At 37.4% G+C, this 12115-nt stretch overlaps 3 protein-coding genes across 3 annotated transcripts; 1 reads left to right on the top strand and 2 right to left on the bottom strand.

Moving 5' to 3' along the window:
* Window positions 1-160: 160 nt before the first annotated feature.
* Window positions 161-3734, bottom strand: wdr83 (WD repeat domain containing 83). Its single transcript, XM_073844628.1, has 9 exons — window positions 3491-3734; window positions 3019-3139; window positions 2834-2939; window positions 1309-1357; window positions 1098-1224; window positions 939-1006; window positions 742-850; window positions 520-634; window positions 161-416 (listed from the first exon to the last, which is right to left on the bottom strand). The coding sequence occupies exons 1-9, from the start codon at window positions 3591-3593 to the stop codon at window positions 267-269; spliced, it is 948 nt and encodes a 315-aa protein (XP_073700729.1). The 5' UTR covers window positions 3594-3734; the 3' UTR covers window positions 161-266.
* Window positions 3735-4909: 1175 nt separating this feature from the next.
* Window positions 4910-10272, bottom strand: sde2 (SDE2 telomere maintenance homolog (S. pombe)). The gene is made up of 7 exons (XM_073844654.1): window positions 10139-10272; window positions 9873-9990; window positions 6725-6836; window positions 6454-6623; window positions 6238-6343; window positions 5564-6137; window positions 4910-5479 (listed from the first exon to the last, which is right to left on the bottom strand). Exons 1-7 carry the CDS (start codon window positions 10238-10240, stop codon window positions 5264-5266), a joined length of 1398 nt encoding a protein of 465 aa, XP_073700755.1. The 5' UTR covers window positions 10241-10272; the 3' UTR covers window positions 4910-5263.
* Window positions 10273-11122: 850 nt separating this feature from the next.
* On the top strand, window positions 11123-12115 carry mrps28 (mitochondrial ribosomal protein S28). The gene has a single exon (XM_073844926.1). The coding sequence runs from the start codon at window positions 11470-11472 to the stop codon at window positions 12016-12018; it is 549 nt and encodes a 182-aa protein (XP_073701027.1). The 5' UTR covers window positions 11123-11469; the 3' UTR covers window positions 12019-12115.

Raw genomic sequence — 12115 nt, forward strand, 5'->3', positions numbered from 1 at the left:
AATAAATTATTGTTAATCTTAATTTTTTCTTGTAAATATGTACAGTTCTGATTAAATATATAAAGAAAAGTTGTGTTTGCTTTGTTTACTACACTCGGATTACAATGATGAACTATGCAAAAAAGCCAACATAAAAGTAAAATTACTATTTGCCATTAAAAAATATTCGTTTTTTTTATTAACATACAAAATATAACAATTAAACGCATACAAGATAGTGATTCACACTTCATCTTAAAGTCCTGCTCATTTGTTTAACACACTACTCAGCTGTCTTCCACAGCTGCCTCTTCTGGCTCTGCCCCCCACACCTGAACATGCCCCTCCATAGCAGTCAAAAGGCGGGGCTCCGTTGGGTGGAAGGACAGTGATTGGACGACAGCTTTCCCAACAGGCAGCTTTAAAGTCAGGGAGCCCTATGAGCAGAGATAGCAGGATGACGGCGTTATTGCTCATATTTACCTTAATTTTTTTTATCATAGTATTTGCTCTGTAGGTCATGTGACTTATTCTGCCCACCTCCACCAGATCCCAGAAGTAGACATGACCATCTTCAGAACAGCTCAGAACGTGTGTGTCTTTATCAGAGAGACAGCAGTCAAGCTTGTAGCCTTTATTGACGTGACCGGAGTACCTAAGGACACCATAAACACATATTATAAATTTAAAAAAAAACAACTAGCATAACTAGTTTATATCTAATTTTATTGTATGTAGCAGTCTGATTTGTGTTGTACATACTCTCCCAGCATCTCCCCTGAACTTTTGTCGATCAGGCGCACTGTGGAGTCCAAACTAGAGCTAAGTGTGCACTGACCATCCCGACTGAAACACACACAAGTGATGGGACCTGTGGGGAAATTTACACAACAGAAGCATGTTAGACATTACGCAATACAAAAACGTGTTCTCATTCCCTTGTGTTTGAAATAACTCACTTCCAATGAAATCGACATGAAGCTGCCCCATTCGTAGGTCGTATCGCCTCACTCTTCCATCCACAGACCTGATATACAACAAACTACAGTCACTTCTACAGATCCAGACCTCAGATCACTATATTAATATTACGACGTCATGTCTAGTTTGGTTCTGACCCAGACAAAAGCTCATGCTCTGACACTTTCAGGCTACTTATGCCATCCCGAGCCTCGTCCAGGATCTGGATTGGCTCCATCCGCCTGGATCTAGTGTCCCAACACCGTACAGTCCCATCAATGGAGCCTGAAAATAAAGAAATTGTGAGATTTGAGATTAGACTGTTGTTATTTTCATAAGCATTTCTGATTAAAACCAAGTGTTACTCACCTGATAGCATCACAGTAGCCTCCTCATTAAACTGCACACAGTTGACTTTCTAGGGAACGAGCATTTGATTGAAAACAAGACATTTTAGTGAATAAATTACATTTATTTATAATAACATACTGCAATAGTGATACTTGTCTTAGCAAAACCGAATAGTGTTTTCACGACATCAATCGGTCCCACTGGCGGCACTAAGCATAAACAATGCCACTGAACTGAACAAAACTCACATATTTTGCTGATTATTGTTGCTGAAAATGGTCACTTATTGTCATGTTTTAGGCTTTCCTAATCGGTCGAACCTGGAAAAACATGTGGAGTACTATAAACTGCAAAAATGTATAACAAATTAAAGAGAAAGAGAGTGCAAAAAAACTATGAGGAACAAAAGGCATTTGTGGTTGGCCAAGTATATTAGGCTAGTATCTTAATTAATACTGCTTGTAAATATCTTTACCACCTTTTAACCTAATGGTGCGTTCATACCGGACGCGACTTGCGCGAATAAATCACGCTATTCACACGTAGATGGACGCTTGAACATTTTGAGTGTACTCGCTTCGTTCGCACGTGAAATTCGCTTCATTCCTGCGTGAAATACACTTCAAAACAGACGCGAATTTGCATAATGGGAGGGGCTTCTGCCACTCGTCAGCAGGAAAGTAGTTGTAAAATACGGCGAATAAACTCAATTTGCTCACTTTAACTACCTTGTAGTCTCAATATGTATATAAACATAGCTCAAATTGAGTAAAGAGCGTTTTTACAACTTACCAGATTGTCCGACCTCCTCACTCACTAAGTACTAAGACAGTGTTTCTCAACTCCAGTCCTCGGGACCCACTGCTCTGCACATTTTGTATGTCTTCCTCATTTAAGGCACCTGATTTTGATCATCAGCTCATTAGTAGAAAGATTCATGAACTGAACTGAGTGTGTCAGACTCAGAAACATACAAAATGTGCAGAGCAGTGGGTCCCGAGGACTGGAGTTGAGAAACACTGTACTAAGATGTATCGTACAGCTCAGAGTATCCACATATAGTGAAGATGATTTTGTCCTCCATTGTTGTTTCCGATTTCTGCCTTTCACTACTAGAGCAAGCTCCTGATTGGTTAACGCAGAGCGAATTTCTGCCAAAGTTCAGATTTTGCAACTTGCGCAATTCACGCGTTACGTGCGTCAAATGCCCGAAATGCTCAATTCGCGTGAATCACGTCTTGACTTAACATGTAAATCACTCGCGCTTAACACGCCATTTGCTTCTGGTGTGAACGCACCATTAGTTTGTCAAAATATTGTGCTCTTTCCTGCTTACTAAGTGCTTCTCTTTATGATTTAGCAGCTTCCACTCTTTTTTTTTCGTGGTTTAGGCAGCATATAAATTAGCAGAACAACGTATTAAGTTACTTTAGCTGTGCAATCCATGCTGTTGTTTACATCCGAGTATTGCCAGTAAGTGTAGACCCTCTATAGAAAAGCTGTATAATATCATGGCGGGAAATTGCAATGGTAACCGTCTTACCCCAGCGTGCCCGCGAAGTTTGCGCGTCACCTGACCAGACGCCACATCCCACAGAATGACGGTTTTATCCGAGCTGCAGGAGCACAGCTGACTGTTGTCATAAGAACTGCGAAAAGTAAGTGAAATTAACAGAAACCAAACACGATAGCGATGGTATTTCTGTATAATTTAACGCAGAAACACACCTGTCCACGTCCAGCACTTCATATCCGTGACCAGTGTAAGTTTTCAGCAAAGTCCCACGACCCACACTCCACAGTTTCAGAGATTTATCACTGCCGCAGGTAAGCAGATAATTTCCATCAGCTGGAAGAACATGTAAAATATAGAAACGATAACAATTTCATTATATATTAAATAGTTAAAGTTCTTTTAAAGTCATAATGCACAGCAGTGTCATTTTCTCAGTGCTAACATTAGTCAGGAAGGATTATAATCGTTCGTGGTTTTTAAAAAATATTTTTTTTTTCTGTTTGTGATGCCAGGTAATCTTTTAGGCTGATTTTTTTAATTATTATTACACTGTTGGTGTATAAAGGTCTTCAACAAAGCAAAGACATGCCTTCTTATAGACATTCCAGACAATGACAACTGCTAGTAGTAGCATCTTTCATTTAATGAAAATATGGACAATAAAATATTATAATACTGACTTACAGTTGAAACGTACGGCTCTTACAGCGCCCTGTTGACACTCTACAGTCCGCAAAAGATGCTGGGGCAACTGAGGCGTTTGAGGACGCGGCTGCGGAAACGCCATAACTATTGCCACAGCTTCAGATATACACTAAAAAATATACATAATATGGGGATTTAAAGCGGTAACCATACAACAAGCCTAGAACTACTCTACAAACTGCATTGAAACGGTGAAGTCTACAAGGGAGACATATTTCGCGTTTTCTTCAGCAGAATGTGTTGAAGCATTATGTGGCTCAGTATCGCCATCTGATGTTTCGGAGTACAGAAAGTTCCCTAAAGTTTGAAAAGATATTATGCAAAATATATATATTTTTTTTATATTACTATAAGATGCCATTAAGTTAGGTATAAATCGAGGCAGTGCATATACATTTACACATAGAATACAGTTGAAGTCAAAGTTTACATATACCTCGCAGAATCTGCCAAATGTTAAATTATTTTACCAAAACAGGAGGGATTATACAAAACGCATTCCATTTTTATTTAGTACTGACCTGAATAAGGTATTTCAGATAAAATACGTTTACATAGTCCCCCCCCCCCCCCCCCCCAAAAAAACCAATAGTTGAATTAATAAAAATGACCCTGATCAAAAGTTTACACACTTAATACTGTGTTGTTGTTTTTTTTTTTGTTGTTTTTTTTTGTGTTTAGTGATAGTTGTTCATGAGTCCCTTGTTTGTCCTGAACAATAAACTGCCCGCTGTTATCCTTTCCAACAATGACTGTATGATTTTGAGATCCATCAGGGACTCATATGCAACTATTACAGAAGGTTCAAACACTTACTGATGCTTCAGGTCAAAAAAAAAACAAACAAAAAAAACATACATTAAGAGCTGGGGGTGAAAACTTTTGAATAGAATGTTGATGTGTTCATTTTTATTTTGCTTAAATGTATTTTTAGTATTGCACTTCTGATGCTACAAAATATAGTTTCCCCAGTAGACAAAATAAGTTACATTTACCCTAAATAAATACACATACATGCTAAAAAAAAAAAAAAAAAGAGTTTGTGGGACCTGAAAGACTTTTCTAAAGAACAGTTGGCAGTTTACCTGTTCAGGACAAACAAGGGACTCATAAACAACTATCACTTAACATGAATAAAAACAGCTGTGAATCATTCAGGTAACAACACAGTATTAAGAATCAAGCGTATGTTCTCTTTTGAATGGGGTAATTTTTATAAATTGGACTATTATTTTCTCTTGTGGACTATATGTAATAGTCTTTTATGTGAAGCATCTATATGACACGCATTTTTGTATGATTTCTCTTATTTTGGTAAAATAATAACCATTTTGCACATTCCATACACTAAAGATACATGATACAGAGTAATAAAAAACACCAAACAGGACACAAAAATGTGCAACAATATTTTACTCAACCATAAATTCAAGAGTCATAAACATATGACTGATTCCCAGAATGTCTCAAAATAGCTATTTACAATGACTGAATTATCATAAAGAATTTATTGTACAGATTACAAAAAAGTTGACCTGAGTTTTACAGTTTGTAGCTGGGCGTGTTTTACTAACAGACAAAATAAAGTTCAACTGCAATTGTTATCTGCATCTCACCAGCAATGCTATTCTAGAAGAAAATAAATCTAGCACTAATTTTGAGCCAAAATGAGGATTTTAAAAAATTAAGTGATTTTTACAAACGACACTTGAAAAAAAAAAAAATTTACAAACACTGATTTAACAACAAAAGTTATTTCTTCTTGCCCTTGGCGGGTTTGGCCAAGAGCGCAGGGTCAATCTGTTCTGGACTCAGTCCTTTGACAGAGAACAGACGCAAAGCCCGTTCCTGCAGAGTTCCTCCACACTTCATTCCTCGTTCCATCAGCTCTTTCTTCAGCCGCTCCAGACCCAAAGCCTCCAGTTGCTCCGGCCCACTCACAGAAAGCAGGTCCAGTGGACCCTCCACCTGAAGAGAGCAAAAGACAGATCAGTATTATCAAAAAACATTCCCAACATAAAAAAAATCCACCTCAGAAGCAGGACATCTTACTTCTTCCTGTGCCTGTTTGCTCTCGGCTGGGGTGCTTGGTGCCTCTGTGGGCTCAACCTGCGGTTTATCTTCTTCGCTACTAGTGTTTTGGCTGGTTTTAGATGTGCAATCCTTTTCGGGTTCCTTCTGCACTACCTCCTCCACCTGTGTTGGGGAACTCTGGGAGGATTTATCCTCTTCCATGCCGCTGGTTTCAGCCGTACACTCCTTTTTGGGTTCCTTCTGCACTTCCTCCTCCATCTGTGTTGGGGAACTCGGTGTGGGACTCTGGGAGGAATTATCCTCTTTGATGCTGCTGGTTTCAGCTGTACACTCCTTTTCGGGTTCCTTCTGCTCTTCTTCCTCTACCTGTGTTGGGGAGCTTGGTGTGGGACTCTGGGAGGAGGAGCTGCTGGACTGGTCCTGAGGGTCTATCCTGTCCCTCCCCCTGGTGGCGGAATGTGGCACAGCTGGTTTGGGAACATCTGAACTACTTGAAGCCCCAGAGGTGGATGGAGAGGCTTCGCTGTCACTATCACTATCATCACTTCCTTCACCAGAGCTGCCCACATCCTCCAGTCCTCCAAGGCCATTCCTTTTGAACAAAACAAATGCGTATTGCAGTTAGCAATTGAATTTAGTATTTCTAGTCTGAAAGATCAGCATTATCTTTGACATACGTGAAATCAGCTCACCAGAAACATTTCTTCTTTGCTTTCTTTTGGCTGGTGGCTGGTGTTGGACGCTTGCGACTCGGCCCCTCGTCTGCCTTGACGAGACCACTAGAGGAAGCCTGCATGCCTGGGGAAAAAAAAAAATCTACTTTTACCTTTATTGTCAATGTATCCTAACACTACCATAAAAGCATAGTTGTGTGTAATTTGTATATATAAAAAATGAATTCAAGTTACCTTTCAGTACAGAGTCCTCAAGTCTCTCTGAGAGATCGTGGCACTGCTGTTCATAATTGGGGTCTGTGAAATAATGTTTCGGCTCGGCCAGTTTCCTCTGAATCCGCTCCAGACGACGCTGCTCCTTCTCTGCCTCTCGATCCGCCTGCTTTTTTAACCATTCTGCCATTCTACAAACACACAGTCAAATTCAATTATTCATGCAATAAAACGACCTAATGTGCATCAATCAATAAAACAAGCATGTTAAAATGGCAACAGTCATTTTTACTCTTTCTCATGATTGACGTCTCTCAGTCTTCTTCCGCTCAGATCTCTACAGGCCTCACGATTAGTAGTCTTTTCTATTTGCGCACCGAGGGCCCTCAACATAGAGCCGAATCCTACAAAACAAATTAGTTGTATTATTAATAGCTTTAAAATGCTCAAAAGTTTATATAAATTTAGTGAGAAAACAAACAAAAGTGGAACTCTTTTACATATACTTTTAAGAAGTTTCAAATTGTAGATGTGTCCAAATTGGAGACATATTAGGGCCATTTTATAGAATTGGTTCGAAGTCAGAGTTGGAATCTTTTCCCACAATATAATATGTACGCAGATTATATTATATCCAAAGTACACATTTCTAGTAAATGTGTTCATGCTGCATTTTCAGAAAGTTTGGGAATGTTTGTCCTTTCCCCAAATTTGTCACTACTAAAACACAATTTTATATAATTTAATAAGAATAGTTATATTGATCTTCCTTGTGACTATATTTATTAAGACGTTTTCAGAGTTAAATCAATAATTACAATTTTAACAATATTTCAAGTGTCATTTATGAGATTTGCATTTTGAATCCAATTTTTCTTTGTAAATAGCAAAAAGTTGATCATACTGGTTTCAGACTCAAGGATTCATTAGTTTGAATATACATTGAACCAAACACTATCATAATTTTTTTTTTTTTTTTTTTTGGGACAAAACATTCCATGTTTTAATCATGACTGCACATTTTCGGAAGTAACAGTAATGTTTTGGTAGCAACCACATCACATTACAGAATTTTAACCCACTTAATAAAACAATACTTTAAAAAATTGCATAACTGTAGTAAAAATTTTGTTCATTTCCCCCCAAATAAAAGAATTATGTGTTCCCTTTTGTGACTACTGAAACAATGATGACACATTTTGGTTGTTACTGTAGTGACAATTTTATGGGATAACACACACACAAAAAAAAAAAAACAAAGATGTAACTACCGAAACTTCAAGTATTTTGGTTGTGGCTGTTTTGGTAGTGACAATATTAGATACTTTTGAACCTAGCTCAAAAATGCTAATCAGCACATAGTTAACTAGCACAGCTCTGAACAGCTGTACACATATAAAAACTACATTTTATAGAATGACTCTCAAAAAAGTGTGTTTTATTACAGAAAAATTGTGTTTTCAGTAGTAACATTCTTTAAAGTTACACATAGATTTTTCATACTTTTGAACACATTGACCTCAAAATGATGGGGCCTATCTACTCACACCTTGTAGCTATGAGAGAAAGTGAGACAAGAATATTTCCTGATCATAAATGTAGGGGTGTAGTTAAAAATCTCAGTCAAAAAGTCTCAGCCAATGGACTAAAACATACGCTGTTTCGGTAGCAGGGCTCTAGAGTGCGACCAATTTGGTCGCATGTGCGACCTAATTTCTCAATGGTGCGACTAAAAAAAAAATCAAAGGTTGCACCGGTGCGACCAGCCGTTCGAGGGGGGAAAAACGAAACTCCGTCACTCTTAAAGTCTCCCTGTTGCTCAACAACAGATACACATTAGACCCATATCGTGGTCTAAACCAATCATAGATAAAGGACGGATCAAGCGTTTACAATGCCTCCTCCGCAAAAACACGGACTGGATCGCGGACTCCATTCATAAAAACCGAATTTACTATGGCGCGGAATGCCACGTAATACGTTGATTTCTGGATTGATAAATCAAAAGTTGGTCTGTCACTTAATTCAAATCGCTATATGGACTAGTGTCTATGAAAACTGAAAGGCAAAAAGACCGTTTAAAATGAATCCTGCATGTTCCGTTTGCCTCTATGTATTAATGGTGGAGACGTGTATTTTTTTTTAACTACACGCGTATAGGCTATTGAAGCAGGCGTGACGCTCCCGCTAATTTTTGGCATTTGCATCTCACATGAACAGATAAACTCAATCGCCAAACCTACTGTGTCACTTTTACCGTTTCATTTGAGAAAGCATCATATCATACTGTACACACAGAAACTTCAAGGCAACCTGTCAAAATAAGAGTACGGTTTAACATGAAACAGAACAATATTAGTCCTGTATTACTTTTGTACAGTATAATGTAGGTGTTTATATATTCCTATTTATAAATCATATATATGTTTGCCAAAAATTAAAAAGGTTTATTTTTCATTTGATTAAAAATAAATACATGTTTATGCTTTCATTTGATTATGAGAAAAATTAAAACAAGAATTAAAAAAAATAAAAAAAAAATAAAAAAAAACAATTGTAGAGCCCTATTGTTTAAAATGTTAAAATAGAGAGTTTTGTCCTTATTTTTTTCACTGAAATGTTTTCGTTATTACACAAAGTAGGGTAAAGTACTGGGGGAAAAAAACATGCTTCAAATAAAGAACTTTATATTGACCCGATTGTTAGTTAATCATTTACAAGTCAATATTGCCTATATGGACAGGGATTAAAAAATAAATAAAATAAAAAAGTAAAAAAAAGTGAACTTGTAAAACTGCGGTGTTGAATGTGATGCGGTTGAAAATTTGGGTGCACCTAACTTTTGTGCTGGTGCACCTAAGAAAAAAAGTTAGGCGCACCAGTGCAAAAAGTTAGTCTAGAGCCCTGGGTAGTGATGTGAAAATGCAGATACATAAAGTTTCATAATTTACAAAAAATTATATATTTTTTAACTTTACTTTGTAAATAAAAAAATCTAAAATATACTTTTTTAAACAACAATGGAATAAAATGCAAAAAAAAAAAAAAAAAAAATAGTTCAATATTATTTAAGTTGAAGATTAGGGGTTAGGGTTTGCGACAGCCTCCTTCTAATCGACAGTTCCCAATAAAAAAAAAGATATTATATATATATATATAATATTAAGCTTACTGAAATTTTAAATATCATTGTAGGTTTCAATAGATAACAAAACAGTTTTAGTAAACATCGTGCTTTTAAAATGTGTTTTTTGGTTGTGTGACAGCATTTGCACCAATTCTGTAGAATGGCCCATTAATACCAAACAATACTCTAACCATTATTCTATTATATAAACTCCACATGAAAATTACAACACACAAATATGAACAACACGTAATATTCTAATATTTACAAGCTTAAAAAGATCAACATTGGTGTTCTAAACTAGTTTGTTTACCTCCTTTGCCTCCACATAACCGAGGCTCCACACGATACACAACTCCAGACTGAAGCAGGTCACTGCTGTGAGAAATGCGGCCATTACTCTTCACGTAGAAATCCTTATAAGAGACACACTGAGGGAAAACAATACATATGTTAGGTCATTTTAACCATGGTAATCATCACTAGTACCAAACTGAACCACCAGTTCATAGTAATACAGCGCCATTGCAAATCTCATGAACGTTTGGCTAACGTTAATGTAATCACTGATCGACTCACCTCTTTAACGGCAAAATGGTCGGCAAGATCGCTGACCGTCGAGCCCGGGGCGACAGTTAGGTTAGTAAACCTCAAATTGGGTGAAATTACGAAGAGCTCCATGTTTTCCTCTCCTCTGTTCTCGAAGACGTGCTCATAAACTTCCGGAAAGATCTGTGACGTATTTAGTGCGTTGACTCAACAAACGGAAGCCGAGAGAATTTGCCAAATCCCACATTCGTCCTAGTAAAACAAATAATCATATAGAGAAATTGAGCAATATATCTAAGCTAATTTATCTTAAGAGGTTTCCAAAACTCTTAAGACGGTAAACTCACGCTGCATTTTTGATTTATTTTGTTAAAGGAAGCAAAATAGATGTCGGTATGTGCTATTACCTATTTTATTATTAGTAATGGCATAGTGTTATACACTACCAGTCAACAGTTTTTGCACAGTTAGATTTTTAATGTTTTTTAAAGAAGACTGCATTTATTTGATACAAAGTACAGCAAAAACAGTCAAATTTTGAAACGTTTGTTCTATTTAAAATAACTGCTTTCTGTTTGAATATATTTTCAAATATAATTTATTCCTTTGATTTCAAAGCTTAATTTTTAGCATCATTACTCCAGGCACATGATCCTTCAGAAATCATTTAATATGCTGCTTTGCTGTTCCAGAAACTTTTGTATTGTTACTATTATCATTCTAGAAATGAAGCACTAAAAAGATCTAGAAAGATCCAAAGATCCGCATTTATCTGAAATAAAAATCTTTTGTAACATTAAACACTATACCATTCAAAAGCTTGGAATCAGGGGGAGAAATTATAGAAATTAATACTTTTATTTAGCAAGGATGCTTTAAATTGGTCTAAAGTGATGATAAAAAACATTTATAATGTTACAAAAGATTTCTATTTCAGATAAGTGATGTTGTTCTGAACTTTCTATTAACCAAAGAAACCTGAAATCATTGTTTTCCAACATAGTGATAATAAATGTTTTTGAGCAGCAAATATTAGAATGATTTCTGAAGGATCATGTGACTGGAGTTATGATGCTAAAAATTCGATGTTGAAATCACAGGAATGAATTACATTTTAAAACGTTTAAAGTTGTTAGTTATTTTAAATAGTAAATTCAAAATTTCGAAATTGTACCGTTTTCGTTGTACTTTGGATCAAATGAATGCAGGCTTGGTGAGCAGAAGAGACTAAAAACAGAAACTAAAAATATTTTGACTGGTAGTGTATTTTTGCATAGTGATAATGAGCCACTTCGAAAATCCCACGGAAGTTCTTATTTTGAAATGTTCCCAGCGTGCTTTGCTGCTTGTGACATTTCAACATGGCGTCGCTCTGCAAGGTGATGCACAACGTGAGCTCCAGATCATCTTTACTACCAAAACACTGCGTTTTCACCACGCTCAGATCATTATACAGCTCCGATGCGAGCGGAGGAGATGATAAACCACCCGAGAGGGTGAAGAGCGGTTTTGCAGCCGCATATGAGCTGCATTCGGACCTGCAGCAGAGCGACGATCAGAGCGCAGCGGCGAGGATGAGCTCCACGGACGAGAACTCCTTCGCATCGCTCCTGCGGCACTCCGCGCTCATGCAGATGGGTCCGGCCAAAGACAAGATCGTCATCGGGAAGATCTTTCATATCGTCAATGACGATCTGTATATCGACTTCGGAGGGAAGTTCCACTGTGTGTGCAAGAGGCCCTCCGCGGACGGGCAGAAGTACCAGAGGGGCAGCAAAGTCAGGCTGAGGCTGGAGGATATGGAGTTGACCTCGAGGTTCTTGGGAGCGACCGTCGATACGACGCTGCTGGAGGCGGACGCCACTCTATTGGGACTTACAGAGAGCAAAGAGACCAAGACAAAGGAATAGTTTCCATTGAGAACATTCAGACTGAACTATATTTGTGAACGAATGGACTCTGTATGGATTGTGTATGACATAAAATGTATAAATGCACCTACACGGA

Source organism: Garra rufa, chromosome 7 (assembly GCF_049309525.1).
Source record: "Garra rufa chromosome 7, GarRuf1.0, whole genome shotgun sequence".
In the NCBI taxonomy this organism is placed as follows: Eukaryota; Metazoa; Chordata; class Actinopteri; order Cypriniformes; family Cyprinidae; genus Garra; species Garra rufa.